The sequence below is a fragment of the Neomonachus schauinslandi genome, chromosome 12 (genome assembly GCF_002201575.2).
Source record: "Neomonachus schauinslandi chromosome 12, ASM220157v2, whole genome shotgun sequence".
Taxonomy (NCBI): Eukaryota; Metazoa; Chordata; class Mammalia; order Carnivora; family Phocidae; genus Neomonachus; species Neomonachus schauinslandi.
Window position 1 is genome coordinate 104,350,756 of NC_058414.1, and position 26,192 is coordinate 104,376,947.

General features: G+C 46.5%; 1 protein-coding gene across 1 annotated transcript in view; it reads left to right on the forward strand.

Moving 5' to 3' along the window:
- The window catches only part of DNAJB6 (DnaJ heat shock protein family (Hsp40) member B6), a 66,643-nt gene that overhangs the window by 20,980 nt on the left and 19,471 nt on the right, over window positions 1-26,192 (forward strand). Inside the window, exons 2-8 of the mRNA XM_021692943.1 lie at window positions 4,324-4,413; window positions 6,625-6,734; window positions 9,060-9,119; window positions 9,903-10,013; window positions 21,233-21,364; window positions 23,136-23,277; window positions 24,265-24,335. Coding sequence (XP_021548618.1) covers window positions 4,349-4,413; window positions 6,625-6,734; window positions 9,060-9,119; window positions 9,903-10,013; window positions 21,233-21,364; window positions 23,136-23,277; window positions 24,265-24,335 — 691 coding nt within the window. The 5' untranslated portion in view covers window positions 4,324-4,348. The remainder of the gene's footprint in view (window positions 1-4,323; window positions 4,414-6,624; window positions 6,735-9,059; window positions 9,120-9,902; window positions 10,014-21,232; window positions 21,365-23,135; window positions 23,278-24,264; window positions 24,336-26,192) is intronic.

Below are 26,192 nucleotides of genomic sequence, written 5' to 3' on the forward strand. Positions count from 1 at the left end.
AGGAAGAGCTCTATTAACAGAGACTCCTCTTTACCTAAGGAAACGCAGCGCAACCTTGTGTTCCCAAACCTCTCTCCTTGCTGAGGGTCTTCCTCCCATTCCTGTCCTCAGACCCCCCTCTCCTGAGCGCCTAAAAGCTTCCTATTGCCTGCCTGCCTGTGAATTTCCTGTCCATGCCTGTTACCTTCAGTTTTCTCCCGTCCACGTGTCTGTGGCTGAGGCCCCCTGGAAGGGCCACAGGACAGAGGAGGAGGTCTTCCTCCCAAGCAGCATTCTCTTTCTTCTGTGTCTGTCACAGCTAATTACCAGAAAATAGTCACCATAGAGTTTTCTCTCCTTAATTTGTAATTTAAAAAAATTCTGGGACTCTATTTGAGAAAAGTACGTATTTTGATGTTCTTAAATGGTAAGTCTTGTTCAAGTCTGTTCTGAGTTCTTAACCTTCCAATCTCTAGAACTGTTACTGCTGTATTTGAGGTTCTACATCCTTTTCTAAATTTCTCCTTCACCGGGTGATCAAATTGATACACGATATTTCACCAAAATATATCCTGATTTCCTTCATGAGATCTTTGACCCAAGGGCTTTCTGAAAATGAGTTTTGTGTCCAGTTGTTCGTTTCTGGTTTTGTGATACTGTTTTCCTTTTTTTTTAAAGATTTTATTTATTCATTTGACAGCGAGAGGGGGAACACAAGCAGGGGGAGTGGGAGAGGGAGAAGCAGGCTTCCCGCTGAGCAGGGAGCCGGATGCGGGGCTCGATCCCAAGATGCTGGGATCATGACTGAGCCGAAGGCAGACGCTTAAGGACTGAACCACTCAGGCACCCCAGAACATGGATTTTCTAATTGTGCGCTGCAGGGCCCTATTTTATGTCAGCTACAAGAGTTTTGTTAAATGACATGACTGGATGTGTCTTTTTTATTTTTTTTTAATATTTATTTGACAGAGACAGCAAGAGAGGGAGGGAACACAAGCAGAGGGAGTGGGAGAGGGAGAAGCAGGCTTCCCACTGAGCAGGGAGCCCAGGACGCTGGGATCATGACCTGAGCCACGCAGGCGCCCCTGGATGTGCCTTTTTGTTTGTTTGTTTGTTTGTACTTGGGGCACCTGACTGGCTCCATCAGTTGAGCATACAGCTCTTGATCTCTCGGGGTCGTGAGTTTGAGTTTCACGTTGCGGGTAGAGTTTACCTAAAAGAGACTTTTATTGGGGTTCCTGGGTGGCTCAGTGGGTTAAGCATCTGACCCTTGACTTTGGCTCAGGTTGTGATCCTCAGGGTCATGGTGTGGATGTAAATAACTTATAATATCTATACAAACTTTTAAAAGTTTTTATTTAGGGGCACCTGGGTGGCTCAGTTGTTAAGCGTCTGCCTTTGGCTCAGGTCATGATTCTAGGGCTTCTGGGATCAAGTCCAGCATCAGGCTCCCTGCTGAACAGGGAGCCCCAGGGAACCCGAATCTAGGCTTGATGCCAGGACTCCTGGATCATGACCTCAGCTGAAGGCAGACACTTCACCAACTGAGCCACCAAAGCTCAGTCCCAAATGCTTTTTTAATATGTTCCCTTTCAAGTTCTTTGTTTCAGATTCTTGGAGGTGTTCTCACTCCTCCTCATGCTTTCCTCGTCTCTAGTTTGTCAGCTCCTGTTGAGCAGGGGTTGTGTTTTCTGCTGGAATCTGTGTGACTTAGCTTGTAGAGATACTTAGTGCTCAGGTGTACCTCTATTTGCCTCGCCATCCCGGGGTCGTATTTGGTAGTTCTGCAGAGCGTGGAGCATCGCAGGACAATGGAGGTAATAAGATTTCGTTCTGTACCTCTGACCGAGTCCTCAGGCTTCAGGTGCCCAGGGGGCTTCTTTCTCTGCAGCGGGTTGGAGAGAAACCTCTCTCCTCCCCCTTTCTTGTAACTACAGCCCTTGGGGAACCACAGTACGAGGGGGGCGTGTGTGTGTGTGTGTGTGTGTGTGTGTGTGTCTCTCTGTCTGTCTGTCTTCAGTGCGGCCACTCTTTCCTGTGCTTCAAAAGCAAGTCCTGTCCTGAGAACATAGGACCCCCCCCCCCATCTCAGGATTACCACTTCTGGTGTAAACTCCTGGTTGTGTCTGGCACTTGAGCCTCTTTCTGGCAGCTCAGCTTCTTCAAATGTATTTGTTGGACTTTAACATTTCTAGGTATTTCAAGGCGGGGGGGGGAATCTTTTACATCAGCCTTTTTTTTTTAAGGATTTTATTTATTTGACAGAGACACAGCGAGAGAGGGAACACAAGCAGGGGGAGTGGGAGAGGGAGAAGCAGGCTTCCCGCGGAGCAGGGAGCCCGACGTGGGACTCGATCCCAGGACCCTGGGATCATGACCTGAGCCGAAGGCAGACGCTTAACGACTGAGCCACCCAGGCGCCCCAATCCTGTGATATTTTTGAATTATTCCTTGTGTCGAGCTCCTGTACTAGTAACGTAGATTTCATCTGCTTCCTCTGACCCTTTATTTATTTTTATTACTTTTTTTATTTTTATTTTTTTAGATTTTTTTTTTTTATTCATGAGAGACAGAGCGAGAGAGAAAGGCAGAGGGAGAAACAGGCTCCCAAGGAGCAGGGAGCCCGATGCGGGACTCGATCCCAGGACCCTGAGATCATGACCTGAGCCGAAGGCAGACGCTCAACCATCTGAGCCACCCAGGCGCCCCTATTATCATTACTTTTTAGATTATTTGAGAGAGCGAGCATGAGCAGGAAGCGGATGCAGGGCTCAGTCCTATGACCCTGAAATCATGACCTGAGCCCCCTGAGATGACCTGAGCTGAAACCGAAAGTTCGCTGCCCAACTGACTGAGTCACCCAGGCACCCCCTTTTGACCCTTTAAGTACAGAGTTTCTCTGTAAATGCTTGGCTGGTAATTTCAGTTTGGAGTCATGACGTAATACTAGATTTTTTTTTTTTTTTTTAAACCGTGGCTTGGTCCCCCAATGTTGGCAACGACTGTGTGTGCATCTTGTTTTGAGCAGTGGAAAAATGGCTAGTTGTGGCATTATTTTTTTAAAGATTTTATTTATTTATTTGAGACAGAATGAGAGAGAGAGAGCCCATGAGAGAGGGGAGGGTCAGAGGGAGAAGCAGGCTCCCTGCCGAGCAGGGAGGCCGATGCGGGACTCGATCCCGGAACTCCAGGATCATGACCTGAGCCGAAGGCAGTCGCTTAACCAACTGAGCCACCCAGGCGCCCTAGTTGTGGCATTATTTAACCTAGACCTCGTTCAGCCTTGGCACGGTGGCCTTAGGAAGACTATGATTGCATGTCCTCACTCAGAGTCAGAGTGTCTCTGAGGTCTGATAGTTGAGTTTCCGGGGACGCCGTGGGAAGCCCAGCTTCAGTTGTGGGCAGAGCAGTCTGACCGAAGGCTCTGTTCTCCTGGTGAAATTCATGCGTCCTGTCAGAGGCTAGGCCTGTTCTTCGTAAGTTTTTGGTCACTCGTTGAATGAGGTGTTTTACTCAAAGTTAAAGAAGTGAATTCATTAGATTTCACTTGAAGAGGCAGCATACATGTACCTGGTTTGTGGGACCCAAGGCCCTTCCTGTTAGAGGTGGCAGAAGCAGAACGGATTCTCCTTGTCCTGCCCTAGGCAGTGACATGGGTAAGTGTGAGGCAAATCTCTGCTGCTAGTTTTCCACTGAAGGTGAGATCTGTGGGGACATTCTCTCATTAGTATCGACAAGCAGGGCAGTAATGTGTTTGTTTTGTGGATGGATGGGAGTTTGAAGCCAGAGGGTAAAGGTACTCTGATAGCTGTGTTGTCAAAGACATTTCCTTTTTCTTTCTCAGGGCTTTGAGGGAGGGTGCGGGGGGGGGGGGGGGAGGTGCGCATCAGCTCGTCCCCAGTCTTTGTGTGGTTCCCATGTTACAGGGACAGTGTGTTCATCCTGGTGGCTGTGCAGTCTTGCCCAATGCCTGGCACAGGAATGCACTGAATGAAGGAGGTAACCAAAGCTCCCTGAGCACGGCCCGTGTCAGGAAAACAAGATACTCACAAAGGGCCTGTCAGCTGGTGGTCAAGTGGGCCCTGAGTGTCTGCCTCAGAGTCACCTGTTAGTTTTATTTAGTTAAGGCAGCTATTATTAGGCTATTTCAGAGCTTTTTATTCTATATCGAGAAGGGTCTTAGGGCACAAGTCTTGGACTGTTCCCAGACAAGGGTCCAGCCTTACAGGCTAGTGGTTAGTGTGCAGGTGAGGTGACATTCCCCTCCCTCTCTGCTGTGTTCCTCCCCCACGATGAACCTAACCTTGGCAGTCCTTTCATTGACTGTGGATTTTCTAATTGCAGGACTCACTCCAACAGCCTGTAAAACATGGTGGATTACTATGAAGTTCTAGGCGTGCAGAGACATGCCTCAGCCGAGGATATTAAAAAGGCGTAAGTAATTGTATTTATGAAATAATCTTTGCAGTCGTGCACTGGTCCTTGGGTATTGTTTCTTTTTATCTGTTGAAATGGGCCATGATATATAACACTCTTTGAATACTGCTGTTTAATTTTATCTTCGGACAGAATAGTTAGCAAATTAACTCTTACCTTCTCAGACCTAGGCCCAGCCTGTCCCTTGTCACTGAGGAATAAGAAGGTCACTTGGTTTCCTCTGTTACTTTGCCTTGGGACAGTGGATTCTCCTGGCTGCTTAAAGTAGATCAAACTCTGAGGATGTGAAATAATCACAGAGAACTGACGTTGGACTTTGGAATGGAATTGACTTGGCACTCAGCACTCAGAGTGTGGTGCTGTAACCTCCTTGGTGTTAGCTGCTTTAAAAAACCCTTGTCATGTGACTCCAGCTTGTCCTCCTAGAACCCGTCTGGTCCCTGGTTCGGTTTGTCGGCCTTACCATGCCTTTGTGACCAGGCCTGGCCCCCGTGCGGGGCAAAGCTGAGAGCATAGGTGGCACTCAAGGTGAACTGGATCTGTCTGGTTCATTTGACCTTAATGTGTCAAGCAGACTGTGCTGAGTGCAGAGCCGGACACAGGGCTTGATCTCACGACCCTGAGCTCATGATCTGAGCCACAGTCAAGAGTGGTCAGTGTCTGCAGGATGGCTTTGAAGTATGAACTTAGAAAATGCTGTTAGCTGTAAATGGAATACAAATTTCTCATTAAGCGTGCAGTCGAATTCTGTCTTAGACTGGATTTAACCTTATTTTTGTTTATTTTATTTAAAAGATTTTGTTTATTTGTAAGAGAGCGCACAAGCAGGGGGAGCGGCAGGCAGAGGGAGAAGCAGGCTCCCTCCTGAGCAGGGAGCCCGACGCAGGACTCGATCCCAGGACCTCGAGATCGTGACACGAGGCGAGGGCAGAGCTTAACGGAATGAACCACCCAGGCGCCCTAGCCTTTTTTTCAATGAGCAAAACTGCACCCATGGGTGGTGCATGTTCTTAGTCCATTTTGTGGGCTCTAGACTTTGTTCATGCATAGTGATCTGAAAAACCTTAGTTGGAGGAGTAATTGTGTGTGGCTGCCCTCCCTTCCCATTTCTCTTGAGAAACCTAGAGTCTTAACTTTGTTTGAATTACGTGCTGTGTGCTTTCCGTCTCTCAAGTGATATAGCCTGCCTGCCTCAGTGCTTAAGTACTGGTGTGAGGTCAGGCTTCAGTCTCAAGGCCGACAGTGAGAGACGTGCCTTACACTTCATGTATTATGCCTTGAGTTAAAAAAAAAAAAAAAATTGAGTAGTCTTTTACAAAACCTGTACAAATAAAACGTACCTGGATTCTCTTTGTTTTCACACCAGCACGCTAGTGCAAGTGGACCGTTCTTTCTCCTTGGTCTTTTCCATGGTCTTTCAGGTTTTACCGCGAGGATTTTGTAGCACTTGAGGGTTTTTGGTCTGCTTATTGCTTGTTTAGGTCCACAGTGATACAAAAATACTGTTTTAGTGTTGTAGAGTCCAGTGTTAATCAGATTTTAAGAAGTTCAAGCCAAGGTTTTTTGATGAAAATGCTACAGTTAAATTGAACCACAGCAGCCTTATGTCAACAGCTTGTCAGTGGTTAAGAGGACCACCTGGTTCCTCGTCTAATCTTGATTTGAGGGGCATGCCCCTTCCCTGTTAGTCCCGTCCCCACCTCATAGGCGGTGCTTATGTTAGCTCAGTAGAAGGGAGGATTTGTGTGTGTGTGTGTGTGTGTTTAAAAAGCATGTGAAAAAATACATATATATAAAGCCTGTAATTGTTACTGTTAACTGGAGTCTTCAGTGAGCCTTGACTGCAGAACGGGGCGCTCTGAACGGTGCTGGCGGGCTGGGGAGCCGCTTGGTGGGGCCGAATCCCCCTGCCCCGTTACCAGGGCTGTCCCCTGCCTCTGTGTGCTGTGCTCTCTCAGCCGCTGACCAGTTCGGCCTGCACGCATTGGTCCTCACACGTTTTCACATTCCTGTATCTCTAGAGGTTGGTTTGTATTCTGCTGGGTGGGTTTGAAAACTTGTTTCTTTCGTGGTCTTTCGTGGTGGGGGAGAGGGAGCTTTTACTGTTGAAATCGATGTTTGTGTCACGAGCTCGAAGCTCCGCATCCATCTCGCAGCCATTGGAGTTCTGCACGTGGACGTGACCTCTGCTCTTTGACTCTTTTCAAGGTACCGGAAATTGGCACTCAAGTGGCATCCTGATAAGAACCCTGAGAATAAAGAAGAAGCAGAGAGAAAGTTCAAGCAAGTAGCTGAGGCGTATGAGGTGTTATCAGATGGTGAGTTGACCTGTCCAGAGCTGGGGCTCTCCCCAGGGCCAGTGGGGTACTGATGCGGCTGGCTGAGGTATTGGGCACCGAGAAAAGAAGTTTCTTATTTTTCTTGTGAAACTTTGAGTCCTATTCCTGGCACATACTTGAGAGTTAACTTGTGCTGTAGAGCACCCTGACTTCTAGCAGTTCTTTCAGGATGGCTATTTTATTTATTTATTTATTTTAAAAGATTTTTATTTATTTGACAGAGAGAGACACAGCGAGAGGGAGCACAAGCAGGGGGAGCGGGAGAGGGAGAAGCAGGCTTCCCGCCGAGCAGGGAGCCCGAGGCGGGGCTCGATCCCAGGACCCTGGGACCATGACCTGAGCCGAAGGCAGATGCTCAACGACTGAGCCACCCAGGCGCCCCGGAAAGCATAGGCTTTTGAAAGTCCCACCCATTAGCCTGGTTTCATGAATCAAGCAGAAGGTGGGCTGTTAGCCAGATTCAGTCAGCAGATTCTTGGTGAAGAAAAGAGTGTGGGTCCTGGGCTTGGGAGAGCAGTGTGGAGCTTTGTTAGAAGACTGGAAATCTGCTGACACCGCCTCGCCAGGATGCAGCATCGAATGACCTGGTGTGAGTCAAGGCAGAGGTACCCAGGGTAGATAGAGTAGGACTCCCTGGCTGCAGGGCGTGGGTGCTCGCCTCACGTGTGTCCACATGTGGTCAGGGTCACTAGTGAAAGGCTTTTTTTTTTTTAAGAGAGACATAGTGACAGAGATAGGGAGAGTTCATGCAGGGGAGCAGACGGAGAAACAGGCTCCCACTGATCAGGGAGCCGGATGTGGGGCTGCATCCCAGCGCCTTGGGGTCATGACTGAGTCGAACGCGGACTGAGCCACCGACTGAGCCACTCAGGCGCCCCGTGAAGGGCATTTTTTATTTTAGAGAGAACTCCATGTAACCATCACTCCCCTTCCACTGCTTAACAATACGTTGAGCATTCTTGTTTTATCTGTTAATACATCTCTTTTACTTTAAAGGAAATCCCAGATCTTTTATTTCACTAGTAACTTGTTACTAGAAAACACATAAACACTGATAATTGCAATCTTTTTCAAATGTGGCATTTAAGGTCTTAACCTGATAGTGGGTTCTGTCTTTTTTTTTTTTTAAAGATTTTAGTCATCTGAGAGAGCCCGAGAGCGGGGATGGGGGAGAGGGAGAAGCAGTCTCCCTGCTGAGAGGGAGCGGGACTCCATCCCTGGACCCTGAAACTACCACCTGAGCTGAAGGCAGGCGCTTCAGCAGCTGAGCCACCTAGGCGCCCCTCATACTGGTTTTCTGAACTGGACTGACAGCACCGGGGGACCTCCGTGTCATTATTTGTTCGGTCCTTGTTTGTGTTGATCCAGCACTTCTGGATTTGTGGATTCACAGATCAGGAACATTAGAAAAATGGAGGACTAAACCCAAACTGGTTTTTTATTTTAGTCAAGTGATTTAAAAAAAAAAAAAAATTCAACTCAAAGTGGATTTTTGTCAGGAAGAGAACCTTTAAATTCTCATAGAGACGCTGTTGTTTCTCATCTCTCCCCTTTTCTGAGGGAGAGTGTCTTTCATGTTCTCTTACGCAGCCTCTAGCCCAGAAGTTCACCCTTCGCAGGTGTGGTTACCATTCTTACTAGAGCTCTGGTAGTAGAAATGAACTGGCTTTCAGTGGTTTGCTTGTGCATGTTTCCCCATAACCTCTGTTATTTTACCTCACAATTTGGTAAAACCTGATATTTTGGGGGAAAACACGTGTCAAAGGCTGCAGGGTAGTTGTTTGTTCTAGAAGGTAAATAGAAGACAGGACAGCAGAGCATCGTCAAGGCTTGGTTGGGCTGTTGCTCTTCCAAGGGGATTAAGCCTGTGGGGTTAGAGTTGGCGCCTCATCTGGCTTTCCGTACATCGGTTTCCTGCCCCACCGAGTCCCCATCCTGTTTCTCCATGCCACAGATCTTATCCCCCGTAGTTGGACTTGGTAGTAAGAAGGTACACATCTAGAATTCGAGTAGTTTTAGAACTTGCAGTGTGATTTTAATGTTTGCATGAGCCACATGCTCTGTGTACAGTAGGCTGAAAGAAATACTTCAGCATTTAAACTGCCTACTACTTAAAAATTTTTCCGAGTTTTTAAGGAGATCCCTCTTCCCTGTTTTTATTTAAGGGAGGCCAAAATCCTTTAAAGCTAACTGTGAAACCTTGAAAACTGCATTGGTTCCTTGGTTTACAATTTGGAAATACTTAGGTGAATTTTAAGGGGAAAAGAACTTGTTCTTTACTGACTCTCCTTTTTAAATTTATAGCCAAAAAACGGGACATCTATGACAGATACGGCAAAGAAGGGTTAAATGGTGGAGGTGGAGGTACGTAAATGTGGATTTTTTTCTTGGCTTGATAGTGAGCAAGGGAGGCCATCTGGCTACGGGAGGTCTTGACAAGGGGTTGGATTTGTCAGTTTTCTTGGACTGGGGCGTGTTTCAGAAACACACATGCAGCCTGGAAAGGGGCTGGATTGCGGAGGAGGAGGTGAGGTGGACCACATTGAACAGCCTCATGTTAGACGACGATGGTGTGCGCGGATGTGCTGTTGGTAGATATGGAGTCCATTACGACCCTGCTCTGACACAGTGTGGACTTGTGCTCCCAGATCAGTACCTCATCCTGGGTCAGAATATCCATAGGGCTTAGAGAACAGACGGTACCCACAAACCTGAGGGCCTGTGGCCGGCGGCAGCCCCACATGGGTGCGTGTGTTTGATGAGAAGAGCCCGCGCCTGCTCAGCCCCTTGGCGGGTGTTGGGATTTTAGTGCTGCAGACTGAGCACAGACCCGACCCGGGTGACGAGCGCGAGTGAATGTTTCCTTGCTTCGTGTACATGACGCTTCACGACAGAAAATGCTTTCCTGTGTGTGGATGGTCGTTGTAGAGATGGTGAGAAAGTGCTAGTGACCACGCCGCTGTGACCTTCAGGAGTGCGAAGCCCGAGCTCGAGTCTCCCCACCAGTCACAGGCTGCGAAAAAAGCCATGGGTGTATGACCCATTTTTTTTTTTATTTAGGTCCCAATTTATAGGATGTTTTGTAGATAAGTAACTGCCTCCTAAACGCAAGAATTCAAAAACTAAAAGCTCTATTGTATTACGTAGGTGGAATTCATTTTGACACTCCGTTTGATTTTGGCTTCACATTCCGTAACCCAGATGAAGTCTTCAGGGAATTTTTTGGTGGAAGGGACCCGTTTTCATTCGACTTTTTCGGTAAGTTCATTGTTCTGTTGGCGTGACCATGACTCCGCTGAGATGGGCATCCTTTTCTGTTCCATCACCATGGCACCCTGTTGTTTGGCTTTGTTTAAACAGCGTAGGGGTTCTAAAATCCATTTTTCTTCCTCTCTGGCAGAGGTTTCTGAGTGGACGCTGTGCACGTGAAAATAATAAAGGTTTAAACGTATTCATTGTCTTCATTATGTATGGCCCTAATTAACATCTTTTTTTGTCCTCAATTAGACAGTGGTAAGGATGCAGGTGCTGGGAGCTTGAGGGTGCTGCTGGCTTTTGAGCATGGAGTTCTACGTGAATTTTCCCCAAATTGTTCTGGGTACACACTGGGCATTGTAGCAGATGTTGTTCAGAGGACATTGGCTCTGTAAACCTGTGTCTGTTTCTCTAACTGGGGGCATTGTGACTGTTGAGTTCCCAGTGGGTGAAAAGAAAGGACCTCTCTAGAGCAAGGCAGCGCGGGTACTCCTGGCCGAGAGTAGTTTTTGCTAAAGGAGACCGTTCCAGCTGCTGGGTCCTGCAGAATGGATTTTCCCATCAGCTGCACCTCTTAGCCGTGACGCCTGGGGCCAGCTTTTCGTGTGTGTCTCCAACGTAGGTGGGGTGGGGAGTGGGTGTGGCCGCCTGCTGCGAGGGCTCCTTCGCCACGGCGGCGGAGCTGCCCCGGGTGCTGGGAAACTCGGGCGCTGCAGCCGTTTCTGTGTTGGCTCACTGTGGGTTCCCCAGCCTGTGCTTCCATCCTTTGTGGCCTGGAGCCTCGTCGGAGAGCCCGACCACCACCTGCTCCCCTCCAGGGGGACCAGAAGAGATGTTCTGTCTGCACATAACGGGGGAGAAACCAGTGGACTCTTGCGCATCCTAGGCATGAAGAAAAGTAACTTGCTGCCATGTCTGGTAGGTATCGGGGCCTTTTAAATGGTGTGGCCCCTGAGTTTATTTCAGATGGGGATTCAGAGAGATTTTCCTTCTTTCTTACTGTGGTTTGGCTTGACTTGAAGAGAGTAGCTGATGGAGGGTGCTGGGTAGTAGTATAATATGTATCAGCATGGGTTAGTTTTTCATCCACAGGTGTTACAGTGAGGCTAAGTTAGGGGTGGAGAGGAGATTGGTCTTTTGAAGACTTCAGCTTTAATGCTGCTACCATAGGCAGCGTATGGATCGGGAAGGCTTCCCTTCCTGTTAATATATGAGATACGTATATTCATTCTTTATTGATTGGCTTTTGTGTATGTAACAGATCTCACCATAAGAAAATACAAAGAATTTCGTGGTCTTCCCTGTGTTAAAATTTACTTTTGTGTCTCGTTACAACCTTTAGCGAACCGCACATGGGTTGTTTTGGGGGAGCAGGGCAGGGTTGGGTGAATCTCCTGGTGGCCAAGTGAGGATCTTCTGCCACCGAGGGTTTCGGTTCTAGCGCACATCACGGGGTGTGGGGCGGGGGGTGGCAAAGCAGGCTGACCTCTAAGCCTGAGGCCCAGCATGCTTTATATCTTCGTGATTTGTTTTGGGGAAGAGTCCATTAGTGATTGAATTGTAGCCAGATTTTGTTTTCCTTGGGAAAATAGTTTGACAGGCCAGGCTTCCTCAGTAGGAATGATTTTCACTGAGCAGTTGTTTCTAGAGTGAAGAAGGTGTAGAGATTATAATTGGGTGTAAATGAGAAAGTGATTACGGTTTTTTACCCACTATAAGCTATTTAAACCTCTTGACTTTCCTATCTTGTAAATTGTGAGATACGTGTATATACAGAAATCTTTATGTACACGTGTAGTTCACGGACGTTGTGGACATGAGGCACATTTTGGTGGCATTTTCTTCTTTTGGACTGTTTAAGAGATAACTAGTCTGCTGTAATTCAGACTCTGGGTCCTCGGTTTTAGATGCTGAGGTGCTCAGATTTTAAGAATAGGCATTTCCTTTATGTTTCCCATGATCAGTGTAGCAGTGATACTTCTCCAATCCATTCTTGTAGGTGTTGTAGGTGACTTCCATTTTCAGGCTCTCCGGATTTACACACAGGAAGAGAAGCTTCTCCACGGCTACTACATGTATGAAGTAACGGTACAGCCTGCTGGGGGTATGTGTAGTCTGGATCTTCATGCAGGGCTGGGGCTTTCTCATCTGACAGCCGTTTCGTTGATGGTCACCAGCATCTGCATTCTTCTTACTCAGCCCTGTTGTGATGTCCATTTGTAGTAGCACAAAATTTTTAGTCTAAATTTTTCACAGTTTTTTTTGCCCCCTCTCCTGTTACGCCTTCTAAAAGAAAAGTAGGTCAAAAATCGAAGACAGTCTGAACTGCACTTTGCGAGTATCAGAATATAAAATTCCATGTCTGACTCCCCAAACGAAAGGGGACAAAACTTCAAAGAGCTAGTGAGCGAGCCAGTGGGAAGGATCGAGGTGTGAAGAGTGTTGGACAGACTGTATGCAGATCTGTGCCCCAGGACACATCAGTGAGGACTGTCAGGTGGTGGTAGAGCGCTTGGGCCTGGGGCCTTGCTGATGCTGAAGCCCTGTGACCACAACCCCCCCCCCCCCCGGCAGTCACGTGGATTCCAGAACCTGCTCAGAGCCCTTGGCCCTGAAGTCGAGGGTGCAGGTCATACCTTTGCAGGCACCTGATTTTGTTTAAATCCTTTCCCAAATATTGAGCATGCCAAAATGAGCTCTTGTCCAAATGCGAATTGGAAGGGATTGCATTAACTTGAGTTAGGGTGATCTGTTCATTGTTGACTTTTACAGGACACCATTACTCAACATTCTAAGATGGACAAGTAACTAATATTAGTATCTTGCAGTCATTAGAGGCCCAGCAGGGATAGCGTTTGGAAGAATTGTCTGGGTATAACTTAACGTTTTTATTTACTTCTATTCGCGTGTTAGAAAGTAAGAGCCAGGGGTGCCTGGGTGGCTCAGGTGGTTAAGCGTCTGCCTTTGGCTCAGGTCATGATCCCAGGGTCCTGGGATCGAGTCCCGCATCGGGTTCCCTGCTAGGCGGGGAGCCTGCTTCTCTCCCTCTGCCTCTGCCTCTCTCTCTCTCTCTGACTTTCATGAATAAATAAATAAAAAAAATTAAAAAAAAAAAAAAAAAGAAAGAGCCAAACTTGAAAACCCATTCAGTTCAGCCCGTTTTCCCTTTATGATGGCATCAGTCCTGTAAGGCTTGTCTGTGAAAGACCTGCCGTGGCGTCGGACACAGATGCGGCCTGTCAGCTCAGGGAAAGCGGGCTTTTTTTTTTTTTTTTTTTAAGATATTTATTTATTTATTTGACAGAGAGACAGCGAGAGAGGGAACACAAGCAGGGGGAGTGGGAGAGGGAGAAGCAGGCCTCCCGCGGAGCAGGGAGCCCGATGCGGGGCTCGATCCCAGGACCCTGGGATCACCACCTGAGCCGAAGGCAGACGCTTAATGAAGGCAGACACTTAACGACTGAGCCACCCAGGTGCCCCAGGGAAAGCGGGCTTTTGGAGGGAAGTGGAGTGTTGTTGAGGAGGGTAATAGCTAACTGTCGAACCAGATCTAAGTTTAATGTAGTGAGTCCATCATTTTGCTCTCCCAGGGTTCGAGGAGGTGGCGAGTGAGGAGTTGGAGCCCGGGTTTGAGGACTCGGCAGAAGACGGCCAGAGTGAAGAGAACAGCGAGGTTTTGGATGTGATATCTAGCGAGGAGCTTGATGTCTATAGTGAAGATGAGCCAAGCGAAGGCTGTAGCCGGGGCCAGGGCGAGCTTCTGAGTGAGGAGCTGGAGTTTGTGTCCAGTGAGGATGAGGCGGGTCCAGGGGACGTGGAGGAGCTCAGCGAGGAGTGCGAGGAGCTGCTGAGTGAGGACAGCGGCCCAGAGCTGGAGGGGCTGCCCGTGGGGCAGTGAGCCAGGGCTGGCCGACGGAATAAAATGTTTGTGCCTTACTGACTAGTGCCTGAGACAGTCCTTGCTCAGACAGCCTAGCCAACCTGGGGGCACCGGAGGGGACAAGGGGCGGTCCCGCAGGGCTTAGCCGCCGCTTTCAGGCCCGCTGGGTGTCCTGGGGGGGCCAAAAACGGTTCCACAGGCATGGGGGCTGACAGCAGGAACTGATGCCTCTTGGTCCTGGAAGCCGGGAGTCTGAAACTAGGTCCTGGGAGGGAGCAGCTCTTCCAGGCCTCTGTCGAGCTTCTGGCGGTCTCAGATGGTCCTTGCGTGTAGCCTTCTCTTCCCTGTGTGTGCACATCGTGCTGCCTCTGCGTGTCCCTCTCCAAATTTGCCCTTCCTAGAGACACTACCGCTCCTGGATTCAGACCCACCTTACCGAGCTCATCTTAACTCCATCCTCAGCAAAGACTCTGTTTCCTTCCGAATTAGGTCACACTCACGGGGCCTGGGGCTTCGGGATTCCACATCATTTTGGAGGGCCACAGTCCATCCTGTAACGTCGTTTTCCCTAAAGAGTTGTCTGTTAGAAGCAGCCAATTTTGGACGGAGAAAGAAGGGGAAGCATTGAAGTGAGATGTGCCAAAAGAAACTAGAAGTCAGGTCAGAGGCACGGGTGCCCTCCCGAATTCCTTAGGGCATCCTTGCACACGCATAAGTTGAAAGAAGGCAGGGAATAAGACTTAAAAATCCACATAGGTAACGGAGCGTGTTAGACTGGTTTCCAGCTGTAGTAGCTAAAGACGGTCTCCATGCACCTTCTATAGCGACCACAGAGACTGTGGTCCTGAATGGGTTGGGGGGGGCACTATTGCCCCTCTGGCTTCTTGTTCCTCTTGGAGGAGGCTTAGCGCTCTGGTCACATTCCCTTGGAGAACATACCAGAGTGTGTCGTTCTGGCTCATTTGAGAACTCTTGCTCTTGGACTGTGGAAATAGTCCATTTTCAGTTGAAGGTAGCTGGCGACGCCGGCTTTTCGGTGTGTGAGTTTGTGCCTGCGAGGGATTCAGACTTGGTTCCTGTCACTCTGCTCCCTCAGCTGCACCCCCAGCAGGGAGAGGAGAAGGCTGGTTCCTGCAGAAGGTGGTTCGAGAACTGTTCCTGGGCTGGGAGAACAGCAGTGCTGGCCACCCCACCGGGGGTGGGGCACCCCGTAGTGAGGGTCTGCACGCCGGCTCTGGATCACGCAGACGGCCAGGCCCTCTGTGTGCGGTTTCCGTTTTCTGGGGGAAGCCAGTGCCTTGACTTGTGTTGGTTCTTAGACTTCTAGTGTAGTTGTGGGCCTCGCTTGGGTCAGTTTGCAGAGTCTCTTGTAGGTTTGGCTCCTCATGTCTTCCACGTGGAACTTTGGACTCTGTAGTTGAGGGGACCACTTCCTTCCTGGGAACCTGGGGAAGATGTTCTGTGGCCGCAGCTGTGGGAGAGCGTAGGGAAGTCAAACAGGCAGCACTCTTTATTTGAAATGCCCGTGCTGCGTTCAGATTTCGTTTTGTTCTGTTCCCCGCAGTTTTTCTCTGTGGCTGGGGAGTCCACAGTGTGAGGCCCTGGGGCAAAGAGCAGCTGGTGCCTCCTGCCATTAAAGCCTCTTCTTCTTGGTTGGGTTTGTTCTTCCTGGAGTGTGTACTTCGGGTTGGTGGGCTAGGGGCAGTACTGATCATGGTGGATTTAGTTTTGTTCCTGTGCTTGCGTTTGCTGTGGGGTTAAAGGAGTTATTTGATCTGTTCCTCCGAATTTGTTTTGTGGTTATCAGATACTGAATTTTGGTATAAAACTTAAGAAAATGTATGGCTTAAAACATCTTTCACAATACTTCTTTTTTCCTTAAGGCTGTTTGTGTGTATGCATGCACGTAAGCATTTGTTACGGTGGGTTTTGTGCAAAATTATTCCACAACATTCAGTTAAATGTACTTTTTGTCCTAAGTTTGACCTTGTTACTTTGGTCTTTTTTTTTAAAAGATTTTATTTATTTATTTGAGACAGAGAGAATGAGAGACAGAGAGCATGAGAGGGAAGAGGGTCAGAGGGAGAAGCAGACCCCCTGCTGAGCAGGGAGCCCGATGCGGGACTCGATCCCGGGACTCCAGGATCATGACCTGAGCCGAAGGCAGTCGCTTAACCAACTGAGCCACCCAGGCGCCCGTTACTTTGGTCTTGATGAGTATCTTGCTGATATCACTGATCCCTTCAAGGATTCGGTTTCCTGTTTTGAGAGACTAGCAGGATCATCTCTGAGGTGGAGAAGGTGTGCTATACATCCAGGGCTCGGTGCCTCAAGCCCTGAGGTAACCGTGTTGGCTTACACACTCCAGACCTGTGTCTGTTTCAGGTCGCCTTGGTATCTCCCCTGCCTAAAGATCCTTGTAAAGTAAATGATCGGGAATACCGGTTTTATTTTTTGAAATCTGTATTCCATTTCTCCAGGGAGAAGCAACGTGGTCTATATTTACATATTTCTGTTTCTGACTACATATCTATATCTGAGGAAGTTCACTATAAGGAGTTGGCTCAGTCGATTATGGAGACTTACAAGTTCAAAATTTGCAGAGCTGCTGTCTCAATTGGAGTCCAAAGGCCATCAGGCTGGAAGAGCCAGTGTTCGAGTTGAAAACCCATCAGGCTGGAGGATTCTCTTACTTGGGGGAGGGTGGTCTTTTGTTCTCTTCAGCCCTTCCAGGGATTGGATGAGGCCAGCCACTCAGGCTACTAATCTAAATGTTAATCTCATCCAAAACACCCTCAGAGACACACCGGGAACAGTAATTGACCAAATATCTGAGCACCCTGGGGCCCCTTGAAGTTGCCATGTGAAATTCACCACCACAGGCCCACCCTCTGTCAACTTGATACCCATACTCCTCTCCTGAAGTTACTACACTTAATCTCCAAATAAAGATAATAGCGCAGTTATAATTTTCCCTAACATGAGAATAGCTATCCTGTATATGCCCGAAAATGCACTAACATTTCTCCCTGATGGGGAGGTGAGGGCCTGAAATACTGTGATAAAAAGTGTATGTCTTGGGGCGCCTGGGTGGCTCAGTTGGTTAAGCGACTGCCTTCGGCTCAGGTCATGATCCTGGAGTCCCGGGATCGAGTCCCGCATCGGGCTCCCTGCTCGGCGAGGAGCCTGCTTCTCTCTCTGACCCTCCCCCCTCTCATGTACTCTCTCTCATTCTCGCTCTCTCAAATAAATAAATAAAATCTTAAAAAAAAAAAAAAAGTGTATGTCTTAGGTTACATGGTAAGGGGATAGGAGAGGCGGAGAATAGGATGTTTAACGTATTAAAAGGTGTTCACAAATCTCTATAACAAAATAAGAAGGGGGGGTACTCATGGAGTACCTTCTTTAAGGAGTCAGGTGTGGTCGCAGCTGATGTTTGTAAGTACGGTGGGCCCTTGAATAAACAGGTCTGAACTACGCGGCTCCACTTTTGTAGGGTTTTTTTTTTTTTTTTTTGGATTACAGTATTGTAAATGTATTTTATGATTTTCTTAATATTTGGTATTCTCTAGCTTACATTATTGAAAGAATACAGAATATAATACCTACAACATAGAAAATATGTGAATCACCTGTGTTCTAGGTGAGGCTTCCTGTCAACCGTAGGTTATGAGCAGTTAAGCATTTGGAGAGTCAAAAGTTAAACTCAGATTTGTGACTGTGTGAGGGGTCAGGGCCTCTAAGCCCACATTGTTCAGGGGTCTGTTCCTCCTGCGCACGCTCCCCATTTCCTCAGCCTTGAGCAGACACCTCAGCTGGCTGTGGTTTGTACGCCCACTGGGCTGAAAGTAAAACCGTACTTGGTAGCATGTTTGGCTATGTTACATTGTCTTACTACAATTTTATTTCTAAAATACAAATAAAATATTCATCCTTTTTATATCTCAAAAAATGCATACTCAAGAATTTGGGAAATATAAATGAGGTAAAGGGGTAATCAACATTTGTCTTGCTACCAATTAAAAATCCACTGTTAATATTTTTCATCTATTGTAATGTGTTACCTAAATGTTCTCTTCTGCCTTTTTCTAAAGCCTAAACTTAATGCTCATTTAAAATGTGCTTTTAAAATGCTATTTACCTCCTCCTCTTTTGGAAAGTTTGGTTATTTTCAATTTTCAGTATATAATTCTTTGAATTCTTTTAGTGCAGTGTAGTATTTCCATGTTTGAGATGAGTGATTTCCCTGAAGTAGAAATGCTGGGTTGAAGAGTTTTTAAAAATTGATTGTATTTAGTTTGGGGCTTGAAGATTTTGAAAGGTCACGGTACACAGTCTTTAACTGCTTTTTGAAAGGGTACAAACCAGCAATAGCCAGTGATAAGCTCTTAATAAAGATTTGTCTAATTTTACAGTGGCTGCTTTTAACAGCATAAGCATATTAAAAAAAAGTGTGTCACCATGACTGATGTAACTGAGACTTTTCATTTTCAGGGTTAAACTTTTATAACTTTAATTTTGAAATTACATAACGTAAAGTTCAGTGAGTAAAATGACTACCCGAGTTGTAGAAAAGCATTTAGGCTGTGCAATATCAACAACAACAAAAATAAACAAGATAAAGGAGTTTTTAGAAAAATACCAGAAAATATAAACTGAAAATCCACTGGCCTTACTCCTACTTCTAAACCAGCTTTCGAAGTAGCTTCTGAAGAATGGAATTGTATAATTATGCAAGTCTTCATTTAGCCCGGAGTGTGAGCATTTGAGCCCGTGTGTCTGATGGTGGTACCATAAGGCCCCTGGATCTCGCTCTCAAGAGAACAGCACTACGGATTTGATTGCCGTGTGAACCTCAAGAAGTTAATAAGTACGTTAGAAGAACAAACACGGTAGGATTCAGTGTAAATGAAGTCTCAGGTGCAGAACAACATGGTTTTAGGGATTCCTGAAAGTGTAAAGCAGGCCATGTAAATTCTTTTTGATGTTAACTTCTTAGGGGAGAGTCAGAAGTTGCACAGTAAATTTAAATTGCATTTGTAATGTTTGTTTCTTCACGTGAGTGGTGGACATCAGGGTGGCTCTGACAAAATTTGGTGTCACCGGTGTGTAGGCTGTGGTTTTATTTGAATAGGGTGAGTCTCTGGAGAAATTCAAGTGTTAACTAGCTTTAGATAAGATGAACTTCCATTTATACTTCTGTTACAATGGACTGTAAGCCCAGCCCCATTTACAAAGTAGTAGGTCATAAATGATTTTCCTAGGAATTATTTTGTGAAGGGCAGCATTTGCTGTGGAATGTTGGCATGAAGTTGCAACACCAGCAGGCTGGGGGTTGACTAGCCAGCAGTTAGCAGTTCTAACCCAGTACCCTCTGTGACCCTTGGATTGGCTCCTCTGGGTCCAGTGGGGCCATGTCTGCGCACTGGGATTGCACGTAGGCCTTCCTCCTTCCTCTGGCACCTTCTCCTTTCTAAAGCGCTTTTAGGAGGGCACCAGTAACCAGTGACTCTGAATGTGTCCTTCAGACCCATCTTCCTGCACGTAGCATTAGATAAAGCAGACCAGCCGATTTTCGCTGAGAACAGCTGAAAGACGCCAAGTGTGCCCGCGCTCTTTACTTGGCCCTAGTTTGAGCTTCTTAGCCTTGCCTAGCCGTCTGCTCTCAACTCACGGGTCCTCCGTGTGTCTCTGCGGATCATGGCAGAGTTCACCACGAAGGTCACGTGTGTCTGTGCCCTTGAGTTGTGTCGTGAACTCCCCTGCTTGGGTCACTCTTGCCCGGTCGTACCGAATACACCATCCTGGTTCTGTAGTTTGTTTCTCTGGCATGCATTTTTTTCTTACCATTCATCAGGATTCCTTGAGCTTCTCTATTTCCCTGGGGAAAAAAAATAACACTGATTAATTCACAGAACCGCAGTGTAATTTTTTTTTTTTTTTTTTAAAGATTTTATTTATTTATTTGAGAGAGAGAGAGAGCATGAGGGGGAGAGGGTCAGAGGGAGAAGCAGACTCCTTGCTGAGCAAGGAGCCCGATGCGGGACTCGATCCCGGGACTCCAGGATCATGACCTGAGCCGAAGGCAGTTGCTTAACCAACTGAGCCACCCAGGTGCCCTGCAGTGTGATTTTAAAAAGTTTGTATGATTCCTATGTTTTTAGTAAGTGCCCCATTGACTGATAACAAAATATCAGGGCTGATCTTAATTTTCAGGAGCATTTGGTATGTCTAATAGGAACACTATGGCTATCTGTGTCAGTAATTTTCTGTTAAAATAGAGCATGTTGTTAATGTCTGCCAATTAACATTTATTCAGTTTTGACTTTGACTAATCCTTTCTAATTTTTTTTTGCTTATAGAAAAGTAAAGGGAATTCTTAAATCCTATGGCCCAGGATCAACAGCTATTAAATTTTGCCTCACTTGTTACACCATTCTCTGTGTTATGCAAATAAATGTTAGAATAATCCATTTTTGTTTTTATTTCATAATTACATTGGGGAAGGTAGCCCAGGTTCCCTGGAGTACAGTTACCTGAGTGTGAAGCCCCCTTAATCTTTCCAGTGGTGGCAGCAGGGACAGTGCCTGCTACTTGGACTCAGAGGCCATATTAAAACAGCTCTCTAAGAGCTCCTGGGTGGCTTAGTCAGTCAAGTGACTGCCATCAGCTCCGGTCCTGATGCTGGGCTCCCTGCTCAGCGAGGAGTGTGCTGCTCCCTTTGCCCCTCCTGCCACTCAATGCACGCGGGCACACTCACTCTCAAATAAAAGAACTCCCTACGAGACTCTTAACTCCAGGGAACAGACTGAGGGTTGCTGGGGGGGGGGGGGGGGGGGGTGGGCTAACAGGGTGATGGGCATTAAGGAGGGCACGGGATGTGATGAGCACTGGGTGTTATACGAAAGTGATGAGTCGCTAAATTCTGCCTCTGAAACTAGTAGTACACTGTATATGTGCTAACTTGAATTTAAATAAGATCTTGACAGGAAAAAGAAAAAAAAAAACAAAAAAAACCCGGCTCCCTGTCTGAGTTTGAAGTGCACATGAGTGATCTTGAATTTTATATTTGTTACACAGAATGATTGTGTCAACAGTCTGGTTATTTATTCCTTAGTGTATTCTAGCTGGAGTTGAATTAGACGAGTAAGTTAAGTTGCTGGTCATTAGATGAACTTTGGTTGCTCTGTAGATAAGCTTTGTTAAAACTTCTTGATAAGTTTTTTCTTCTGATGGAATAGTGTGTTATAAGGTGTTAATGCGTTTTCCCTTTATCGCAGCTCTCCCATGAAAAAAATAAGCTCGAATAAAGACTTTACAAACTGCATCTGTTTGTTTTTAGAAGACCCATTTGAGGACTTTTTTGGGAGTCGAAGAGGCACCCGTGGAAGCAGGAACCGAGGCACAGGGTCGTTTTTCTCTGCCTTCAGTGGATTTCCGTCTTTTGGAGGAGGATTTTCTTCTTTTGATACAGGTATTAAATCCTTAGATTTAATGTCCAGTCTGTGAACAGACATCAATGCCCATCAGCAGTTTCAGTTAGCAGTTTGAAGAGTGTATATTCCTTTGGGTTAGAATAGCTTTGTAGATTTGCCAGTAGTTTCATGTGTGGAAAATCTGCACTTAGTAACCTATAATTTCCCCCCTAATCTTCCCAAGACTGTTTTACTTGAAAATCCATTTCTAATCTTACTATTAAAGGTCAGCATTTAATGAAATTATTGGTTAAAAGGAGTTACTTGATTTGGGGTAAATAATTGTGAAAAAACCCACTTGTAGACGATCTCCCTGAATCCTTTTTTGTCAGACCTCCTTGGCAGCTTTAAAAAAAAAAAAACAGTAGATAGTATTCTAGGAGGGTCCAGGTTGATGGGATCGGAAGGTGGGGTGGAACACTGTGTGCGAGTGCCCGTGGCCACGCAAAGTGCACGAGGGGGTGCGATCGTGTGTGACTGCCCTGCCCCACAGCAGCCAGTGGGCTGTGTAAAAGCAGCTCATCTGGGTCCTGATCCTCCGGGTGTGAGTTTGAGCCCCATGTTGGGTGTAGAGATTACGTTAAAAAAAATGTGCAAAAGGGGGGGGGGGCAGTTCATTAACCAGAGTATTATGCATGTGGCATGATACAATTACGTATTTTACCTGAAGAATTAGGGTCTTTTCTTGGAAGTTCATATAGTTCCTCTTAACAGAGGAGCTCTTGTTTTTTTCTGATTCTCTGATTATTTCAAATGCTACGTGGTAGGAATTGGCGGTTCTTGTTATGAAGGCTGCCCGCAGCATACATGCCCGCGTTCTTCCCTTGGAGTACTGTGCTAGCACCGTGGAGGGAAACGGTGGGTTTGCTGACCCTTGGCTGCAGAGGGCGACTGCAGACAGCCTGTCTACAGCAGCCCGTCGTTAGGGACTGCACAGTATGCTGCAGGAGAATTGCTCAGGCTTAAGGGAGAGTCAAAGAAAGCTGATTTAATACATCAACAAAATAGTACTTCATTTAAGAAATGGTGGCTAATGTGTTGGGGGGGGGGGTGTGGATGCAGCCCTTACTTCTAGGAGCCTTGTAAAGCGTCATGTTTAGGGCGTATGGGGATTTGTTCTAATGTGAATATTTTCAAAGTGGGACGAGTAGTAATAAGCTCTTGAAACAAGTAAACCAGTCCCAGTATCAAAGGTTGCTTTGCTTTCATGTAACTTGTGGAAAGCAGGGATTTTAGTGTCTGGAGTGTGATTGCCGTAATTGAGAATGTTCTCCGCAAGTGAATTAGGCAGATTCATACTTTTTTAGTAAGTGTTTGCAGTATTCTTTCTAAAATTCTTGAGCTTTTTAATAATTCAGAGTGTCACCCCTTCGTGGTCACATTGCAAGGAGAAGGTAAGCAGGTTGGGTTCGGCGTTCTGTGCCGGTGAACGTTCTGCTCCTGCAGCACGGCGATGCCCGTTGCCGTCCCGCTCCTCTGTGGTGCGTGGGCCCGGCTGGCTGCCTGTTGCCAGGGTGAGCTGCCAGTGGGCTCAGCCGAGGGCCCGGCCGGGAGGGGGGCAGGAAATAGGATGCAACAAGGGGGGGCTCTCCTGCTCCCCAGCCTCCAGGGGAGCACGCGCCCTCCTTCCTCCTCCTCGTGGTTCCGGGGCCGCTCTGCTCAGGCACCACTCTCCTGGTTTGATCTGTTCCTTCGTGGTTTTCCTGTTACTCATACTTGGGTTGCATTAGTACTGACACATTGCTCCCTAATCTTCCTGTTTTCCCACAGGATTTACTTCCTTCCCGTCATCAGGTCACGGGGGCCTCACTTCGTTCTCTTCCACGGCATTTGCTGGTAGTGGGATGGGCAACTTCAAATCTATATCAACTTCTACTAAAATGGTTAATGGCAGAAAAATCACTACAAAGAGGTACGGTGGCTATTTATACCTTTTAAATAAGTAGGTGTACTGTTTGGTGGGTGCCACGTGTCCTTTGCGGTGCGAGCATGCACACGCACACGCACCCTCCGAGTGTAATGTGTAGGGTGTATGTTAAACCTGGCAGCGGTGGGATCTTGATGTCTGAATTAGAGCTTTCCCATTTGAACTGCTGCTTAATACTTCTGTAGCAGAAGTGATCTTTATGTAGAGCGACACTTAAAATGTGTAATAACATAGAAACGCCTGGAAGCTTCGGTTAGCGCTGCTAGAACAGTAACACCGTGAACAGTGCGTGTTCACCTGCGCAGTGTTTGAGACACGCCGCTCTTACCTGTCAGAAGAAATGTATTCTAAGAAGGAATTGTTGTCAGGTTGCTTTCACCTGTGTTTTTAGCCCTCAAGATCAGTGATTTCATATATGCGAGTGGGAATTACGCTTTTTTAAAAATTTTTTTATTTTTTAATTAAAAAAAATTTTTTTTTTTTTTTTAAGATTTTATTTATTTGCGAGAGAGAGAATGAGAGACAGAGAGCATGAGAGGGAGGAGGGTCAGAGGGAGAAGCAGACTCCCTGCTAAGCAGGGAGTCCGATGTGGGACTCGATCCCGGGACTCCGGGATCATGACCTGAGCCGAAGGCAGTCGCTTAACCAACTGAGCCACCCAGGCGCCCCAGGAATTACACTTTTTAAAAATAGGCAGGTACAGTGGCGCCTGGGTGGCTCAGTTGGTTAAGCGACTGCCTTCGGCTCAGGTCATGATCCTGGAGTCCCTGGATCCAGTCCCGCATCGGGCTCCCTGCTTAGCAGGGAGTCTGCTTCTCCCTCTGACCCTCCCCCCTCTCATGTGCTCTCTCTCATTCTCTCTCTCTCAAATAAATAAATAAAATCTTTAAAAAAAAAATAAAATAAAATAGGCAGGTACATTCACATGTATTGACTTTAAAAAAAGGTTTGAAATGCATTTTATCTTTCAGAATTGTGGAGAACGGTGAAGAAAGAGTGGAAGTGGAAGAGAACGGCCAGTTAAAGTCCTTAACGATAAATGGTAAGGAGCAGCTGCTGCGCTTGGATAACAAGTAACAACGCACGCGTGTGGCAGGCGCGTTAGCTGTAACGGGCACCGTTGAGGACTGACAGGAACGCTTTTTTTTGAAGATTTCAAACGAACTCAACTTTCAGTATAACTGTACCTAATCTAAAGTATTTATACACAGCTCATCGGAGCCCTATTTGTCATAGACTTTTGAGTTTATTGTTGGGACCACATAATAGGACCATTGTTTGGGGGTTTTTTGTTTTTGTTGTTTTTGTTTTGTTTCGTTTTTGTTTTTGTTCTTTGTCTTTAAAATTGTTGTAAATCTCTGTATGCACTTTGCTTTTTTATTAAACGTAATCCACGGTGGCCGTGACTCTTTCATAAACTAACACCAGCACGGACCTGCTTTTCCATCGTGCTTGAAACGTGAGCCAAGTAGAGTCAGCCTGCTGTGAAGTTAACATTGCCAGGATGAATCTTCCACAAAAATAATTTCAAGTTTTTTCCAGTATTTAGTAGTGAGAGATATTAATGCATTAATGGTAATACATTTCTCGTTTAATAATAAATTGAGGATGTTTTTCTAGTTGTGCATGAATGCTGGCAACTTAGTAAGATTTGACAATTGTTTAAATATGTAATGTTAAGCTTAGGTTTAAAAAAGTAAAGCTGGTAAACTGGGTCTTTGTCATTTGCTTAAAAAAAAAATAATAAATGCGAATGTGTTTGGTGCATTCTTTCCTGAGTGGGGCCTGTAGCCTTCTTGTGTCTGTGTATGATTTTGTACCTGGGCTTCCAGTGTCCCTTCATTCTTGTTGAGTTCTGTTCCTCAAGGTGGACGCCGGTATTGAGTGACCTGTATTCCTTTTTCTCAGTATATTTGGAGGGTTGGTGTCTATTTTCCTATTTGTGTTACATAATGATGAGCAATTTATTGAGCTTCTCCTGTGGTAACATTTTTACGGGGAAGGAAGAAATAGCTATACGACTTTCTCATTCTTTACAAGTAGGTTCTAGTTTTCTAGGGTACGTTTGATGCCAGCTCATTTAAAGATGTGATATGCATGGCAAAGTCATGGGGTGACATAGGTGTGAACAAAAATAAAGCTCTTTTTTGTTTTTCGACGTGTAAAATCACGTTGAAGATCCAGTCACCAGTGACTAGAATTCCAGCCAGAGGGATGTTAAACCGGACGTGGCTTGCATTTGAACAACCCCACTCAGCTTTGTTTTGGGTAAGCATAGGGTCCTGCCAGAAAGACAGGAGGACCTAGGGTGGTTCCTTCATGACAGACAAATTCCTGTCTGTGCAGGCCCAATTAGAAGGCATGTGGAAATTGCCCAGGTACCATAGAGTCTTTACAGAATCAAATGTTTTTGTTGGAAACAAAGAGTATTGTAGAAAATTTCATAGAAACTAAAAACAGTGCAGAATGCAGTGTAAGTTCTTGAAGACAGTTGAACTAAGGGAAGCTGTGAAACGTGCTGTCCTAGCCCTCCAGGCCTGTGGAGAAGAGAAGTCTGTTGTAGGTTCACAAACCAAAATTCTGATACTAGAAAGCCCACTTGGTTTAGGCCGTTAGGATAGATGATTTCTCTGTCATTGAGAAACTGCAGTTGATAACCTGGAACTGAACAGACGTAGAATTTACAGTTGTCATTAAAGGTGGGTGGAATGAACCCTCCCGATAGAGCAGGTTGATGCTCCCGTAGGGGAGCAAGAAGTCCTGTCTACTCCCTTAGTTAGAGCTTCCCGGGAGGCCTTGCACTAGACCTGTGGTCTCCCGTTTGGGATCCTTCGGGGGGGGGGGGGGGTTGAGACTGTCGGGTGCACGTCCCGCTGTGAACTCTTCCTTTACAATGCAG